Source organism: Watersipora subatra, chromosome 7 (assembly GCF_963576615.1).
Source record: "Watersipora subatra chromosome 7, tzWatSuba1.1, whole genome shotgun sequence".
Taxonomy (NCBI): Eukaryota; Metazoa; Bryozoa; class Gymnolaemata; order Cheilostomatida; family Watersiporidae; genus Watersipora; species Watersipora subatra.
The window spans coordinates 7,098,643-7,118,496 of NC_088714.1; the positions used below are offsets into that span (position 1 = coordinate 7,098,643).

The 19,854-nt window shown below is 34.1% G+C and overlaps 1 protein-coding gene across 1 annotated transcript; it reads right to left on the reverse strand.

The window, feature by feature from the left end:
• Positions 1–10,270: 10,270 nt before the first annotated feature.
• On the reverse strand, positions 10,271–19,668 carry LOC137399911 (trafficking protein particle complex subunit 6b-like). The gene is made up of 6 exons (XM_068086172.1): positions 19,466–19,668; positions 15,985–16,046; positions 12,813–12,956; positions 12,059–12,116; positions 11,451–11,544; positions 10,271–10,333 (listed from the first exon to the last, which is right to left on the reverse strand). Exons 1-6 carry the CDS (start codon positions 19,565–19,567, stop codon positions 10,302–10,304), a joined length of 492 nt encoding a protein of 163 aa, XP_067942273.1. The 5' UTR covers positions 19,568–19,668; the 3' UTR covers positions 10,271–10,301.
• Positions 19,669–19,854: the final 186 nt, after the last annotated feature.

Sequence of the window (19,854 nt, forward strand, 5' to 3'; positions counted from 1 at the left end):
AGTTTGTAACTGATTCAATATTATTTCAAATAAAAGAGTGATTTATGTACAGGACAATTTTCAATAATAGGCTTTGCATAATTACAATTCTTAAACCTCAAAGGCATAAACACAAACTTATTATAGTTTCAATAAATATAATTAAAAATGGATGATCGCAAGAAAGGTAGTGAGAGCTTTTCAAAAAGGAATTTTATTACAACTAGTTTTGGTTTACAGCTATGAATCTAGGATAAGCTTATAATTGTATAACTTGCATCAGCATCTGCAAAAGATGTTTGTTTTTGTACTTACTTACAAAACATGTTTGAATCTGTAGCTAGTGCAACAGCTTTTTGATTGAACGCCATTTTTACAGCCTTTTATAAAAAATAATTCCTTCAGCCAAAAGCTTTTCTAATATGCACCAACTAGTGAGGGCAATGTAATTACTAATTACCTAGATGTTCCTCTGCCTCATAACAACACATACATGTAGATGCTTGAGGATCAAAGATTGTATACCAACAATGTAGCTGTTTTTATGTTACAAAACTGTGTTTACTCAAAATTTAGGAATCAAATCATGTACCACCAAATTACTAACGCATGCCTTGACCATATCAGATTACCATTTAATGGTGTATTTCTGTGAAACTTTTATGAGTGAAATGCCTTAGTATACTCGGCAACAGTTCACATTAGTGAGACATTGACAGAAGGATGAGGGCATACCGCTATTTTGCTCTTCATTCACACACAAAATAAATGTATTAGTGTACTAGGTCGACAGTATTTGCTGTGTTTCAAACAAAATGCTGAACAGCGCCAAAATGGAGCTGTTTGCAATTATGAGAAAGCAAGGAAATAGAAAACTATAAACTAAAGTGGGTCTATGGTCAAAAGAAAATAGAGTTCAATAACTGAACAAGATTATGAGATATTAAAAAGAAATGAGTTAGGAGTATTAAATAGTGCCTGCAGGACTAAAGTCGATAAAAAAAGCTACAGAGGTCATTGACAATGAAAAACTCAACTTGAGGGATGAATTTAAACCTTCTTCAGTTGGTTTGAATGGTTTGCCACGCTAAGAATGCACTCTCCTACTATTGAAAATGAAGAGAATTCTACTGAAAACCTACTGAATATTATCATTAATTATTGCAGAATGCTGCAATATCTGAGTTTTGTAATCTGAGTTGATATCTTTTTAAAATTATTATATTATTGTTGGAGCAGACTAGAAACAAAGAGAAATTGTCAACCTATTCCCAGCTGATTATTAGCATGCTTTAAACAGGTGTTTGTATAAGCTCAGCAAACTATGGTTCAAGGCCATATAAGAAGTTGTATATTGTATACTTATTATTCAGATCTTTATTTTAAAGTTTTTACTTATTAATAGACAGTGGTGTGGCATATTTACAAACCTCTATGTAAATTTAAAAAAGATCATCGTCATCCTTATAGAATCATATGACTTTCCATTTGCAATACTTGTTTGCTGCTGTTCTCACGTATCGACACGACAGAAATAGACACTAACTAGAGTTTTACTTTTGCTCCTGTACAACCAAATTTTCAATTGATGAAGTAGATTATCTCTAACAAGTAATTTTTATGAGTAAATGCCTTTGACAGTTTCTTAGCATGCCGTGAAATGCATAAAGCAATTTTAGCGCTTACTGCCCTCTTTCCCTGTTTCTCTCAAAAGAAGGGTAAGTCAGTGATCCAACATGTTACAACACATTCTATTTTTTCTTCTCCCAATGCAAAAGTAATATGGTTGCAAAGTTAAAGCATTAGAAAGCAGAGAGCATTGGTGCGAGTTCACCAAAATCAAGCCTAAAATCTACAAGATTCTGTTTTTTTCATTACCATCAAGTTAGTTGGGCAAAATGTTTGGTTAATTTCAAAAACAGCTTTTAGGGTCAAACTAAGGGAAATAATAATGGTCAACAAATGTATGAAGGAGAGCTAATAGAAAGGACATTTATTTTGGACTAAACAGGGGCAAATGTTGTGCTAGATCAGGTTTGATAGAGGCTCAATTCATTGAGCAGTGGCTGTTGATTGTGACAGCAGTATAACTATTGGTACCTGTAGTCTGTAACCGGTGTGTAACAGCACCTGACCAATTACTACCACTGGGAATAACTGAGAAGAGCTTATTGTTCTTCATGTCTGTCATCTGTTATTTACAATCACAGATAAAAAATACATTTGCGGTCACATATGAGCATTAAACTATCACCACATACATTTACGCTGCAAATCTAGACTACTTACAGTAGTTTTGTGTGTAACAATTAGCATACCTAAATTACCTTTTTATTGAGGTTGATTTTAAAAGTTATGACTAAAGTTATGATAAAAAAAATAACCCCTTCACTCTCATTTCACAGTCGGAAAATCCATTAAAACTTTATTATGAACGTGTTGTGGGGTGGTATGCAGATGAATAGAAAAAAATTACCTTCAGAAGCATGACGACATGACATACATGTACTTGTATATGTATGATACTATTAAAATATATACTGGTTCTTGATAATAGTGATTGATGATAGCTCATACCAGCATAGTTTTTCATTATCAACAAAGAATCATCGATCAAGCCCGTTTGCATTTCAAATCAAATGTTTGGTTTAATCAGTATTGGTAAAGTGAATAGTTTTCCAAATTGGAATTCATCAAAAACTCAATCCAGTTGTCTTTCTCTTGAAGCTGTTTGATTATTTCAATAAAACTAAATGCTTTAATCGAGATCTTAAAATTTTCAAAACTCTTATTGGGAATTTCGAGGTCCTTGGCTTTCAAAGTGAAAATATAACTTTAAAACCTTTACAATATTTAAAAGAACTCAATTGATAGCCATATAACTACTCTGATTAGTTAAATATAAATAATTCATTAGAACTTGGTTTTTAAATAGACACCGTCTTACTATAGTTTGAAATTCAATAACTTAATGCAATGAAAAAAACCTACAACATTAAAAGAATAATCCAACTTCAAATATTAACTGCTTAAAATCTTCAGTTGTCTAGTCTCTTGTAAACACTTTCCCTCTCATAAGATAACAGTTTTTAATGGCTTGCTACTGTGTAGTGTCTTTTAAATGAGGCATGATGCTAACTCTTGCGCTGACAAAAAGCTATCATAGCTATGACAATCAGTTTTTGACCAAATTTCATCTTCACGCATTAAATTCTAGTTGCTGATGAATGGTCAATTCTAGATTAAGTTAATATTTCATATACATAAACGTTTTTCAGCATTTTTTTCCAAACAAATGCAACACTTTATACAACAGAGATCATGCACAGCTCTATGGTCAAAATGGTGTCTACTACACAAGTTAGTGTTAGACACTAATGCAGACAATGCTTCCAATAGCATTGAGATAAGGTCAGAAGCATTGATGCATATGTCAGGATTGCTTTTGTGGCTCTCTTATTCAACTTGCTAATTTTATTAGTAAGCATGTTTGTAGGTTTAAAATATTCCTTTGCAAAAAGGGAATATTTTAAACCTTCTGATCACTAATAAAAAAAGGACTGTAAAAAATGCAAATACATTGGCCAATCTGTAACAAGTTTAGGTATTTCTAAAATAGAGAAACAATGCCACAAAAGTGTAGCCAGGAGGCTTTTATTCAAAGGCCATGGTAAAAGACAGTGTAGCCATAACTTCAAGGATGAAGTAAACTAGTAATGACATAGCACTTACAGATATTACACACGCTTGTATTCTCTGATTAAATACTATGTTTCAAATGAACCCAGCTTGTTGAAAATAACTAAATAAATCTTTAATATTATATTTTAAAATTAACTTACCATTGCTGTAGTAGTTTAGAATGAAGGTGGATACAGACGGATCAGGAAGAGTGACATTAAGTTTTGCAGTCGTGAGTTGAATTATGATTGATTCTCCAAGCTCTGAGTCCTTTACACAATAATCCACACCATTGATAATGATTTCATCGCATGAGCCTCCAGAGCTGTTACCAACTCCTGGAAAGCTAACGTGAGTTGCCACTGCAAGGCCGCTCAATATTAATATGCAGGGATTGCTGGTTGTTTTCTTGTAATGTTTAATAATTCCTGAGCTAAATTCTTTGATAACGTTTGCGGTATGAGCGCATAAAACATGAGGTAGAAACTCTTGTGAACAAACTGGAACAAAATAAAATGTCACCAGTAACCACAAGCCCCATGAAGCTTCCATCGTACTTTTCCCTGCAATATGAGAAAATTCTTGATTAGGTTAAAATATGAATAATAAAGAATGTTGTGTACTTCTAACGATTCTGTTAACTTCTGGTGATAAGCAGCTTTTATTATAACTTTTTTAGATTTGAAATTCAAATTTATTGCCAAAAGTAAAAATAGCAGTTCTTTTTTTGCAAATGAGCTTTGCAATTTTAATCTGCATATGTAGATACTTTTCAAACTATTCAGTGTAGATTTTAATGAGAGTTTCTACACATTTTTCAATAAATAATTAAAAACATTTTTATGTATCTTAGTGGTGCCATTTATTGTTACAATGTATCAGACTGAATTTTTTAAGATCTTGTAATATTAGCACTATGAAAAATAAATAGCGTATACGATTTTAAATAAAATGTAATCACTGATATAATCGGCTTTGATCATCTCAGAAAAATAAATGAAAGCAATTCAAATGATCACCCTTAAAAGAGGTAGTGGCCCTGAAATGGGCGGTACTTAAGAAAAAGTGTAAAAATAAGAGCATGGCATGAATCTTCTAAAAATAAAGATAAAGTAAAAGCAAAAATATTAGTGATTTCAGCCTCTTCAAACTAGTTCATGTTCTATTGTTTGGATGGCCATTTTAATAAGATTCAGTGGAGATAATTATATTTAATTTTTATTTTAAATTCAGAAGTACTTTAAACTCAAACTAGCTAGAAAATCTCACACCTAATGGATAAAATGTCCATAAAGAACAAAAAATACAATATTTTTGCAGGCTGGGCTGAGCTGGTAAGTGATAGCATAGGTGAGATTTCTATGAAAAAAATTATCGTATGAAAACCGAACTAACCCAATCAGTTAGCCCTAATATATTCATATAATGAGATATAATGTAGATAATGTGCAAGTATTTGAGAAGAATTGTGACACAAGTTCACAAGAGCTTTCAAAAAGTATCTGAAACTGATAGTTCTTTACTTATATTCTCATGTGATAAGAGCATTATCTTAGTAAGCCTATATATTTTTTGTTATTTGTGTCGAATTTTAAAACACAAATGCAAATTTTAGTGCAATATTTAGCATCACCAAAAATTTTATATCATACATATATTTGTATTTATGATTCAGCTGTGCAACAGTCATTATTTATAATAGTAAGTATTCTTGTCAATGCTAGGAATGTTTGTAGAACCTGGTCTGTAAATAAAACAGACAGTCGACCTCATTGAGGTCTGGAAATAAGCATGTACATGCATAAAACCAACTATAACCAATGTATAAAACAACATATATTGCATGCTTTTACATCATAAGCATATTGAAAACTCTGAATAGGTATACTCAGTGCCGTATAGCTTTACAGAGCCCCATGACAAAAACCGGAAACAAAAACGCTTGTTTCCAAACAAACCCGATCGGCATGCTGATCTCTAATGGAATATTCATAGTTCGCACTCAGCACCTCTTTTTTTGTATTTACTTTTTTTTACAAAAAGTTATTGGTAGCTTCTTGTAGGGAATTTTGTCCTCTTTCAAATGGTGTATAGTACAACAATCAACTTGCGAGTGACTGCCAATGGGAGCAATTCTTGTTGGTTGATGTCGCAACCCCTCCATTATAGTTAAATAAAAAATAATAACGAGCGATTTGAAACTAGTGAGCTCCCATATATGCTTCCGTTAGTCGCGAGACTCTGTGAAGCTACACGGCTCTGGGTGTGCCATACTGATTTTAAGTTGAAAAAGCTGATTGTAGCAGTAGCATTGTAGCAGTGTGGTTTTTACAACTGGTTGCTCATTAGTGCTACATCAAGCTCAGTCAGCAAAGGAGAGGCGACAAAGAGACAAAAGCATCATAAAGGGTCACTCATGTCAAATCTTAAAATTTTTTTATCAGAGAGTAAAGACTTTTTTCTATAGTTTGAGGTTTGGTTTGTTCTTTTTGGGTGATTTGATTGCCAGGAAATTTCAAAATTAAACTCAACAAAACTTGATTGCGGTCGGATCACCTAAAACAAATAATGAAACCTCAAATGATAGAAAAATATGTATACTTTCTGATAAAATCATTTAAAGTTTAACATGAGTCCCCTTTGAGCAACTGTTTATTGGTCACATACCTGGGTGGTGGACATTGCTGGAGTTTTTCTTAACCTATTGACTTGCCTGGCTTTAAGAACAAATCAGTAGCGACACGCTGATTTTAGTAACTAGATTAAAAGCTCAGTGAAAGAAGAGAATATGCTCAAAGGTTTAGAGTTGGGTGAATGAATGGAATGGCACACGAAAAAAATAGACGATCAAGCATACAGTATATGAATTTAATGCCACGGAGAAAATAAAAGCTGCCTGCCCTGTTTGATTTACGTAGATGACCCAGAATCAGACTTGCAACTTTTGATATGTAGCCCTTTTTACATCTGAATAGCCTAGGGCAATAAAAACCCCGAACATTAAAATTTTGTCACTTCCCTACTCTTAGAAAAGACTTAAGTTCTGTTGAGCCTTTTTCCTGGCAAGTTCCGTAGCGGTTATTTCAAAGTTGCTTTTTATATTGAAAGTATAGCTTACTACATAACTTTTTAGTATGATGTCACATAAAACCATTGATAGCTATTTGATAGCTAAATTGCAGGACGACCTTTCAACTTTGAAAATAACCAATATTAATATTTTCGTACTTTTATATATACATGGCTATTTTTATGTATTTTTAGCAAAATAATGAGACAATTTATTTAATCTGCGTGAACAAATGCACTGTAAAAGGTTTGAACTGTTGTATGTGTGTGAAATTCTAGGTATGTCCAGACTTTCAGATGGGGAGCTCAAACAGAAAGCAAGCTGGACATCACTAAATCGACTTTCTAGGTTATTAAATCTTTTCCCTCTTGCTTACCAGGCGACAGCATTCATTGTCACCAAACTTATTTCATTGGTATGACTTGCTCGCTGCACATCTATGCTTGTGTTGCTTGGTAAAAATAGGTTCTCTTTTGTTGCGACTCATAAGTTTTTCAATTTGTCGTTTTATTGGTAACTACTAACAAGGAAACCTTGACAAAATGGCCTTGCAAATTTAATGATCTAGTAACAACCAATTCTTTAACAAATTCTTTAAATAACTGCAATTTTACTTACCTCTTGAATTTTTCCACAATCAATTTTTCTTTTTCATAAAGTTCATCAAACCAATATAAGGAAGTTCTGTGTAATGTAACGTACTAGCTTGAAAAAGGCAGTTAGGCAGAAGAATTTCATTTTTTCCGCTAGAACCGTGTATGCGAACTTTTAGTATCTAGTCCTATAAGGAAGGTTTAAAAAAGCTTTTGCCAAATAAATTGATAAACCATTTTCTACTGTGCAGCACTTTGTTTCCTACAATTTTCTTTAAATATTGCTTTTAAGTACTTATGGCAAACTTGTTGAAAACTAGGGATTTTGAAAAAGCATAACTTTTTACCTCACCATGCTTATAAAATCACAACTAGAAATGCAGTTGCAATGTTTGTTTATTTATTTCAACTGGTAGAGAAGTGCTTTTTAAGTCAATAATAAAAAATCAATAATAAAAAAGTTTTTTCAATATTGATGATACTATTTGCATAACCCATGCCCAGTCGGAAGTTTTGTCTAACAAGTAGAACTGTTTTTTATATTCTAAACAGTTTTTCTAACAATCACACTTCTATATCCATATACTAAGGAATGCCTTTAGCGCAGTATTATCTATCACTCAAAAAACTACGCTAAACCATTTAACTCTGTCACCATGTACCGAAATGCAAAGTAATGCGTTTTCACCGTTGCATGCCAAATACAAATCAGCGATGTAAATATAATTTAGAACCAGAAGTTAGAAGCTAGAGCAGAGGTACACGTACTTAAACTATAGTCTAAAATTATATCTACATCCCTGATTTGTAAGTATCTCTGCTCTAGCTTTTCTAATTGATTAAGTATTCGTGATCACATTTACCGGCCTGTCTTATTGGCCAATCTCAAAATGAAGCTGCTTGTTCACAATCTTAACTTTATGTTAGTCTTCAAGTCTTTATTATGTAATGCTATGGCAATACATTTTAGGTATCTACACAAGCTAAAATGAATCATATGAATACGTTTGTTGTTGCGGTTCAACTTAAAAGTAAGACGACGTTTACAGCTGTACAAACTCTTCCTGTAATTCTAGCAAAAGCAACTTGACTTTATGCTCGTAGTTTTTTATGATAAAAATTGGTATGGGACTAAAATGATTCATTTTAAACAGAACTCTTGCCTTTCCTCTGCTTTAGGGCGATATACAAGTGTACGCGAGTTAGTATTGATACAGGTACGTATGTTGCATATGAGCGTGATTACCAATGAGCAAAGACAGACCTTGCCAAGATGAATATCACTTGAATAAATTTTAAATTTTAGTGATACATTCAATACGGAATAATTTCAGCAATTTCGTCAACATGTTTACAACAGACTAGGCAAAACTAAAAGCAGTGAAATAACCTGTCATAGCCATTCATCAGAAAGGCAACTAATTTGATACTGGCTTACCTACATAGCTTGACTGGCCTGCTAGTCGAAAGTCTACTAATATTATCCTATCACTTCTGAAGGCTATCCAGCATTCCTATCATAGCGCTGATTGTTAGTTGTCAGCTAGGGTAGTAGAGAAGTATGCAGTCTAGGTATCGCAAGAAACTAGCAATGATTCAAACACTAGTACTTTGTTTTGACAGTTGTGTCTCACAGCAGCTTTTCAATGATAGTGGATGTAAAATGTCTACCAAAGGATGAACCTATTTATAAAAGATTACATATTTGTTCAACTAACTCTTTCTCCATACAATGAAGAAGCTTTAAAACCATCAATCGAGAGCAAATTTACTCAGCTACTGCTTAGCAAAAAGCTGTGAACAATGAAGGGAAACAACTCCATAGATTCATTAGGAATGTTCTAAAGCACTAGCACTGTCCCCAAGTCAAATCATGATGAAGGGGTTGTTTCTTTCTGGAATTCAAAAAAGTGAACGGTATTTTAAAATATTTTAAACTATTCAAGATTGCATAGCAGATATAGAATGTTAGCTCGGTATATATTTATGTTCTAAAGCCTGCTGATGGTGATCAAAATTTGGGTATTACCTGCTCTTGTAAGACCATCATTTTCTGTTAGATAAGTAAATCCATTGAATGGTTTCAATGGATTTACTTTCATTAGACGTCTTCAACAGTCACAGTATTTTGTCTAGTAACACCACTTTGAAAGAAATTTTTTGACATCCTATCTACTATATAAACGGCGAACAATCTGTCTGTATATCTGTGTGTGTGTTACAAAGTTACTTACTTCATACTTACAATGTTACAACATATGAAATCTTCAAAATTGCTGTTGGTATTTGCCAGAAAAATTCTGTTGGTATTTGCCTGAAGTTGTCTGACCAACTTCCTTCAATAACCTCCGAGGCTACTCTATTCTATTATGTAATACAGTTACCTCAAATTCACCTTTCAGCAAGGATGCTAAATGGTTAGATATATTGCTTTGACAACTGATAGACAAAATTACATGGGTGAAAAAAAAATGGAATCACTTGAAACTGCGGGAAAGTAAAAACTGTCATACGGATCTATACACAAATTTTAATCTCCGGGAGTCTTATTGCTTGCAGTAGGAAATGACATGAAAGTTCATGGCATCATTAGTAACCCTTAATCACTCCAAGCCATGCTATTCTCACCAACATACAATGTAGCTACAAAGGTGAACTTGTGAAACAGTCATTCAGGAAAATAGAGTAACAAAAATTGTCCAGCAGACTCAGATATGCTATCCTGTTACCAATTGTCAAATGACAGCAACACAAGTCACAACAAGCATAATCCGAGAGCAGGGTTTTAAACCTTCATGGGTTTTAAAGGTAAATACAAAAATGAAGCTCAGTTCCTTAACAGCCTGCTATAAGCGATGCTTGCTATCCAGTGCTTGCTAGTCATTATTGCTGGCATCAACGGTAGGTTGCAATTATGAGCCACGAAGACATGATGAACTCAGCTGATAGGCAAGTGTTGGCATGAAACAGCGTTGACCTTATGAATGCAATATCTGTATTAGGAATTTACCTGAAACAAAAAAACTATATGAGATGACAAGTTGCAAGAAAAGCAGCAAATGGATGTAAAAATTGTAATAAAAGTGGTTATTGGCATACTAGCGAAATTTGAAAAGACAAATTTAAATGGTCTGAGGGGGCAGAATCAGCATTCTAAGAAATGAAGGCTCAATTCTCAAACTAAGTTCTATTGACAGATAATTGTACATCATCTTATATTAAATTTTAAAGAGTCTTAAAACATCAGATTGCTAAAGGATATTTTAACAAATTATTTTAATTTTAAAAACTAAAAAATTATCTAAATCATCATTACTTTGTTGAAGCCCTAGTGCACGCATCACATGTATATACTTGCGCGACGGTAGAATATTTTGTGCAGAGAAAACATACTAAACATTACCAATGGAAATCTTCCAGATCTGTAAAACCTTTGGTTCATGAAATATATTAAACAAGAGAGAGACTGCAACTTTGACTCATTTCCAGTGATAACTCGAAAGTGCGTATCAAATAAACTCAACTTGCGATGAAAACAAATAATATAAAAATCACTAATATTTTTTACTGATAAACTCTTTCATCCAATCCCAGTGGCGTCAGAATTGTATCGGCGACACAAGCCAACACGTTAATTTAAAAACAATATAAAAATGCGAGTAGCCACAGCGTTGACAGCAAGGTCACCCATATTAATCACAATATCGACGAATACATGACAGTTCAGAATCTTAATCAAAGTACTTCTGTAGTTATTAAAGTTGTTGCAATGCCTTGCTGACGCACTTTATTTGATTTCCTACTGAAATACTGTAGCTGTACAACATTGTATTACTGTATATTTTGGATAACCAAAAAGAACTTCATTATGACACGAAATGAAAAATGGCATAAAACCATGAACAAAATTAAATCATAACCTAAAAAGTCCTCACTTCTTTTTTACATAAGCTGGCCCTTTAATGATACATTCGATGTTCACTTCACGATGTCAGTGTGCATTGCGAGTGTTTCACGAAACGTATTTCCTCGCAAAACCCACACTGGTAACTACCAGTAAAAAAAGATGGAGGCATCAAGTAAAAACGGTAAATGTTCTAGTAGCGAAATACACACAGGCTACATACATGCTGGCATTTTAGTGATCTCAGCTGTGACAAGGCAATCATACCCAAGACCTGAGAGGGCACCTCGTAGGAAACCACAGGGAAATGCCAGATACTACAAATTGAAACAACATCTGAGTATTGCTATAGCCAGACTTTTGACAACAAGAGAAGAATTTGAAAGCATGCAAGTAAAAAGCTGCAAAACACCCAGAATCTCTGGTCTTTATCTACACCTTACAATTGACAAAAAGAATAGCTTTCACATAAGCATTTATTTACACATCAGAACCTGCAACAAGGTATATCAACATCCCATCAATTTTTTATAGAAATGAAGAGCTTTATTTCATCTACAGGTTCCAACCAAAATACATCATAGAATTGACAGCTTTAATGGGTTAATCTATCTACAAATACTAATTGGCAGGTGAGATTTCCACTTCAGTATTTGGGACACCAAATGAAGTAACCATCTGATCAGCTGTAACCATCAATCTCTACTACCCTAATTAGCACCTGCATGACTGTACTATTGAATATCCACTTCATCTATGAGAACTACATAGCTATCAGCCGCTAACCTACAATGTCTGAACAAACTATATATAGAACAATCAGCTGCTAACCTTAGGAGCTTGTTCCTTGTACTGATTGCTGTTAGACATCTGTTCAAGTAATCTGAACCTGCAACAGAGGCTCAGATATTTCTCTCTGATATATAATTATCCCTTGATCAATACCCAGAATTCCTTGCGGCAATTCCTTATAACACCCAAAAGAGATGTCTAACTAGCTTCCAAGCTCTGTTCCTTGTCTACATACACAAATTTTGCATACTCAGATATATATACAGACAGCGCAGATGACCAACCTGATGTACTATTGGGAAAATACGCTATAAAAAGTAGTAGGAAGTATATTTATTAATAAATCCAACAAAGTCATGTGTGTCGCATGTGTGTGTTGCGAATATTTTCCGTGTGTGTGTGTGTGTATGTGAGAGCGTGTTTATTTTTTAGTCTGCATAAATACTATGTATTTCTCAATTTTTGGCTAATTTCATCGAAACTGCCCACGAATATGCTCCATGCCTTATACCATGTAGCCAAAATATTAGGTTTAAAAACTGAGTCTCATTCCTGAGCCTTCTAAACACCTGTCTGATTGTAAACTCAAGAATGCTCCTTGCATGCATGAAGGGCAATTGCACTCAATGAGCGGTTCATGAACTGCTGTCATGAAAGCAGTGTAGCAATTTGCGGTGAAAATCTACGGTGAAAATCTACGAGTACTGCAGGATATCTGATTGAAAATTAAAGATCTGGCAAATATAGTGCTTAACGGTAGTGACATATAAAGAAATACTCCAAATATACTAACCTGTAATCATGGAGGTTGTATACTCCGTGATGGTTGGTTCGGAGGTTATCAATTTGTTTCCTATAGATCATCAGCCATACATCCTTGCAGACGAACTTCATAGTCTCCAGTTCATCCTTGAACCGAGGAATGTCTTTGGTAGACCTTGAAGTTGAAACAAGATTATTATCAATAAATATGTATTGTATTCTTACTGTATGGTATACCCTCTTGCTCGGCTATGACTTAAGGGTTCTCTAAGATAAGGGCTGATATGCTAGTATTGAAGTGGTGACATTGCAGTGATGGTGAAAATGAGGATATATAGTACCCAGAAAGAGGCTTTTTAATACAAACTTGTCCGGAACCATTTGTTTAGAATTTCTTAAAAGCAAACAAGAAAGCGGTTACATTAAGAGGTGCGTCAAGCTTGGGCATCATTTTTTATCAGAAAAACGAAGGATCTGTAATTTGGAATAGTTGAAAAATATTTATTCTTTATGTTGAGACTGTAAGTAAGTAGGTGCAAAATATACAATAAACTAGCGAAAAGGTTTTGTAATATTTACACGAGTCATAATGGAATAGAAAGCTACTAGCATAACTAAACAACCAGGATCTCTGACAGCACCAATATTTTTCAAATACTAGTGCTCATGAGAACAGATAATTCCAATAGTCAAAACAACATTCTTCATAGCTTACCTGTAATAAATGCTATTCTGTTTTAATGCAAAGTATTTGCCAGAATAAAAAGCCAGAAGATAAATAATTCTGCTTTACTTTATGAGCTTCTGAACTTTGTTTCTGCTAAAAGTGTAATTTCATATTCCATCCTTATATTTTTGTAAGTTTTTACGGCTAGAACTGCGTTTGACAGAGAACAATATGAGTAATCTCACGAAAGAATATCCAAATCATAGCGTGATGAGCAAATGTACACAGATCTATAGAATTTTTGTTGCAATATTAGATGACAAGTTATAGAGAAAGCACTAGTTGAGCGAGGTGAGTTTTAATAAGATTCATGGCATTACGAACAACTAGAAACATGTTACATTCATTAGAAGATGGAGCTTTCCAGTTTTATCTTGAAAGAAAGAAAAGAGGCCAATGCCAGTTTATCTGAATCGGTACTAAGAAATGAGATTTAAAACCACTTATCAGTATAGCAAGTCATTGATACTCTGCGTTTTGTTACTGCATGGAATTAAAAGTGCTAATAGCTTTTTAGTATGGGCTGTCAGCAAAGTTTACATCTACAGTAATCTCTCAATTTTCATGGTTAACCTGGAAAAGTGCTGGCTGCTAAAAATAAAAATCTGCAAAATAGAAACTAATACACCCATAGGCTACAAAATACAGTCACTTTTTAAAAAATTATGAGCATTTCATTCTCTTTCTTAAGTTCAGTAAGCAAATTTGAAGGCAGCCGTCGCTTAGAAATCATTATGATGTCACAAGCACTTTGTACTTGTAGACTTCACCAAGCCATAGCAAGCAAATAACAAACCCTGACAACTTATAGAATTATGCTCATGGCAGGATCTCACTGATTCGGAGAATGAAAGAGATTTGTGTAAATAAACTATTTATTTCATTATTTTCTTTGTTTTTTAATTTTTTAACCAATAATTTTTGTCTTACAAAGCACTGAAACCAAAAAGTAACGAGTAATAACCGCATAAACAGTGAAGTATTGCGCAAGTTAGCTTCTGAAAAACAACTCCCTTTATTTTCATGCAGCACTCACTGTCCCTTAAAAATGTAACGCAGGCAAAGAAGACTGTACAGAGCCTGACAGTCCATAAGCCATTGCCTAAGACTATCTTAATTTTCTCATAGCAGCCGTGGCTATACATACCCTTTCTTGCTTATGTGTGCTGATAACTAGTTCTTAGCAACATTCTTCAATAGTTGGAATAAATAAAAAGATTTGATGCTTTGATGTATGTTTTTCTCCTGTTTATACTTCGTACGGCCGTAGGAAAGATATAAATGGAAACATTCAAAGATTTCAGCCGTTATGAGCAATGTCTGATATGTACTACTCGAGATAGCATGTTCTGAGTTCTGTATGGTCACTTGCTGTATGGTCATACAGCAAATCTGTCATAATTAGAAATCATTATTTGAACATTATTTTAATTTAAAACCTAAACCTTCAAAACATATTACTATAAAATTTACCGCTATAGGGGTAAGAAACAAGAATAAGCTAACAACAATGTATCTTACGCTCCACAGTTCGTTAGTGGGTGAGACTCATTTAGTATTGACAATCAATCAGTTCGTGTTTGAGAAATGAGGCTATCTCTGATGTTTACCTACTATGAAAACCTGCCTGGACTAATATTTTCAATGACATCTTCGGCACATGTAAACTCATTGTACATATGTAATAGCCAAACCCATAATAAACTACTGCAAATGAATCTAGTTGTTTGTTATCATAGATTTATAATAACATCGATGCATTTTTAAACATACTTGAATATAGTAGCAGAGTCACGATTAGCCGTTATTGGCATTATTTTTCAATTAAAATTACGAAGTAAGAAAGCTCATGGTCAAAATGCGACCGACGTGTCAATATGCACATAGCAAAAGTCTGCAATCAAGCGAGTTTTGCTACTCGCAAAACTTAACGAATGTTTTATACTTGCAAAAGAAAGAAATTGCACTTGCGGATGATGAGCAAAAAATTCCGTTCAAGCTATTCTATTTTAAACATTTTACAAGTTCAGTCGTTCCTATATTAATTTAAACAGTTCCGAATGCGTCGCTGTGACCTCTGATGTAGAATTTCTTACCATTTTTAACAACGCGCAAGTGTTAATTCACAACATGAGAATGTCTATTAAAACATTTATCACACGGTAACTCTATGTGCGCACAACTCCAAATCACCGACATCTACATCATGGAAACATAGTGATTGAAGGGAAGTGAGTAGTTAACTAAACGGCCAAAAGATGCTGGACATGAAGCCTTAGGCGACACAGACTGCCATGCCAGGTCATCTACTCACACTGAGGTAAGATACACTCATTAACTGTTAAGTTTGCGCTCAACAAAACTTTTTCCTGACGCAATGCATACAACATGGTTTATAGGTGATAATGTACACAAATTGAAGGCAATCATGAGTGGTGCTGTTAAAGTGGATGGAATGAACACAAACAATACGTACTTTTCTATGTACCTCTGACCGACTGTGAAGCCAAGACGCTCTAGCTTCTGGATAGCGAGGTTCTACAATTCATAGATAAAGGAACAAAGAGTGTAAATGTCAAAGATTAGACAATGGCCCTAACAGCTGTTAGTAGTATAACTTTCAACTAGCAAGCTGCAATTTGCGTGAGAGCTATAAAATCCATAATTCAAAGTGCCAGTGAAATCCGCTTCATAGAATGAGTGAACTCTTAGGCCTTCTAGAACAACTTCACTCTTTAAAGGTTGATTCACACTACCGAATGGATACAAAACGATGGATATCATCGCTTTTTTTGACGTCATCAAGTCGTTTAAACATGCGCTCGTTAACGAAAAGCCGCCATATTCGTAAAAAACGATTGTTTTTCTTTTCATTTACTAGTACTTTTAGGTACTAGTAAATGAAAAGGTACTTTTAATACTATAATAACAAAAATTGCAAACAAAAGCATCGTTTTCAAAAATTCATTGCAAAAGCTTTGTGTTTTTAACGATAAAATTGTCTATAAAGATGGCCGACAACGATAAAATGATGTCACGAAAAAACAAAGGATTGCCGTTGTCTTTTCGCCATTCACCTTGGACCATGTGCACTGCGTACAGTACATGTGCATCACTATATTCACAACTAAGAATACAAAGTTATTTATGATCAATAAACCAGTCAAATCATCTATATCTATATGTAGATATTGCACCAATTGGGCAGTGAATTCTTTCCACCTGTCATATTGTAGCAAGCACCTGCTTCGGATGACAGTATCTTTAACTTTCCAAAATATCTCTGGAAGATTCTAATTTAACAACTTGTAAAAAGGTACGCTAGGCTATTCAGTCTAGACTTGAATGTTAAAAAAAGGACATAACTCCTGGCAAGCATAGCTTTTCCATAAGGGAAATCACTATTGATTGTGAAACCGGTGAAAGGTTGAGAAGTTCTCCAAAGAGCTGGTGACATCTTGGAATCGTTAGCAACCACAATGAACTCTGTGAGTGGATAATTTCTACCATAAATATACCTCTCTAATGATTGCTCCTCAGCTCCTCAAGGCTATTATCTGCTTATTGTCTAAATTATTAATAGATCTACACATAGAACTAAAAGATAATGCTTCAACCTAGCAACCTTTTAAAACAGAAGGCCGGGATTAGAATCAGTTTCATTCTTAGAACAGAATAATTCTCCCACAAGAAACTCGTGGGCATGATTTGTTCTCCTTGCGGGGTATACTGCTATAGAATATTGATCTGTTTTTTTTTCTCAGAAGGGACTTCATCTAGTAAGGCAGTGATGATGCGAGAAGGCATCATGACAATAACAAGAAAGTTGACAGCTCACAAAAGTTTTTGGACAAAAACTTGACATACATAATTGATATAGCCTATATATATATTATATATATATATATATATATAATTATATATATTATATACAGTCAAACATGGATAACTCGCCCTCAGATAGCTCGAACGCATGGTTAACTCGAACGGGTTCTTTGGTCCGTTCCTGCGTAATGATAAATTGCTTCAGATAACTCGACCTCAACTCTGTTAACTCGAACAGTTTTTTGCCGAAGGAACAAACTTAAAACAAACTTTGGTTTGTTTTAATCCGAAGGAATTTACATTAATCGCGGAGCTACGACTACTCTGCCTTCTTAGCGAGTAAAGTGCTCCCTATAGGTATATAGTGTACATATATTTCCCCCGTACCGTATAATGGAACCGATTAGGAGACCGTATAAAACCTTAATGGTGGATTAATGGTGTCGCTAACACGTCAGCTAAGTTACGGCCAAACTAAAAACGTTAAAAAGTATTAGCGATAAAAATTTAATAAAGATCGACACAACATGCAAAATGCATATTGTAAGAGTGATTATATGTGGATATATAAGGATAACACATCTTTTCACAGACTACACTCGATAGGTTTTTAAATGAAACAATTACTCAGATGTGAAGCATGCATTTTTGGATTGGTCGTAAATGTTTACTAGTGTGAGGTTTTAAAAATTATCCAAAAATTTAGATATTTTTCAGTCAGCTAAGATTTGTTTGTAGTTTTAGGTGATGTGACTGCCAAGATGTTTTAAGATTAAAATTGGCAAAATTGATTCCTGTTAAAACGCTCAGAAGAAAAAGATGGATTTTTTTCTGAGTGTTTCGACGACGATCAAGTTTTGCCAATTTTAATCTGCAAACCTCATGGCAGTACATCACCTAAAACAACAAACAAATCTCAAGTAATAGAAAAACATCTTTACTTCCTGATAAATACTTTTGAAACTTTACATGAGGGGCTCTATAACTTGTGACAAGCAATCTATGATTTTGCTTAATACATAGTTTGTATATATACATGTATCTTCTGTTAAATGCATGCACTTGTGACAGTGCTCTGATAACTTGAACGCTCTGATAACTCAAACACTTTCGCTCGGTCCCGTCAAGTTTGAGTTATCCATGTTTGACTGTATATATATATATATATATATTCCATATACACCCTACATGTACAATAAAACTATTAGGTATTTATGAAAAGTTATATAATGCGTCAGATGAGCAGTTCACCAAACATTACAGAGACACAATTTCATTCAATTCTATTTAAATTAAATTAATGACAGCCATATGGAGATGTTACGAAATTAGGGAATCAAAGGCCATTTTACTTATAATCTGACTGAATGGCTTTATTATAAAATTAGTTAATATTTTGAGACTTGATTAGCACTTTGCGTTAGTAAATGTAATGGGCCATTTCTTGTAGAAGCCGTGAGTCAGATTATTACCTCCTTGGTCAATTTACCCTGGTGAAATTTTACTTTATTAAATTTAATATTTTTGTTTGCTCACCCATGTTGTGCTGACACTAAATAATTCCACAAATAATCAATTTTTAACGGAAAACAAATACAAATAAATAGAGAAAATAAATTATGACAGTAACAAAGGCTAATTGGAATGCAAAGTTTGGATAATACATCGCAGCTAGTATTTATGCTATATCAAAAACTTTCATGGAAATGAAGAAAATGTTAATATAACAAATATCTATTATACAACCAATTAGGCCTAAATGACAAAGCAATATGTATATTATATAGCATAGGCTCCCATAGGCCTAGCTACATTAAAAATATACAACTGACTTTTACTGGAAGAATCAATCGTGTCAATATGGTGTACATCAAAAAATAAAAGGCGAACTGACTTAATTTGATAGCAAGTTTTTGACAGAGCTCATGTTTCTCGACGTATGGGCATGTGAAACACCCTGATTGAGGTCTGCCATCTAGGTACAAAATGGTGAACTCGCTAAGATGCTTTTGTGAAGGACTGCTATGATAAATGCCAAAACTACCTGAGTGTATTAAAAATCAAATGATCTTTCCGAAGTTTGCAAGGTACAACAATAGACAACAGTATCAGCGAAGAAAAATGAGACTTACAACTTGATCTTTTTCGTCGAGTGAGGATGATGTGTCAGGATCGCTGCAAAACTTCTCCACCATCTCCATGTGTAAATACTCAAATATGTAGTCTTCATTCATGTTAAATAGGCCTAGATCATCAAGCAAACAAGTTTCGTATAAAATTCCAGTGTGTAATTCCTAGGCGATAACCCCAAGTAGCAGTTACGATTTCGCCTAGTTAGTAGCCAACGGACAAGCATCTTCAAAATAGCAAAAGGGTACGGGCTTAGAACTGTCGCGAGACGGGCCTCGGCAAACTGAGATTAGATTTTGAAAAGGATGCTAAGCGCAATTGTTATTACAAAACTTATTGGCTAATTATAGCAATGCTAGCGAATAGAAGCTGAGAATAGAATTTGCGACAA

Coding starts and splice junctions, on each gene's coding strand:
- LOC137399911 (XM_068086172.1), bottom strand. CDS start 19,567: ATGAATGAAGACTACATATTTGAGTATTTACACATGGAGATGGTGGAG. Junction 16,047..19,465: donor TCGACGAAAAAGATCAAGTT/GTAAGTCTCATT, acceptor TATGAATTGTAG/AACCTCGCTATCCAGAAGCT. Junction 11,545..12,058: donor ACAAGGAACAAGCTCCTAAG/GTTAGCAGCTGA, acceptor TTCAATTTGTAG/TATCTGGCATTTCCCTGTGG.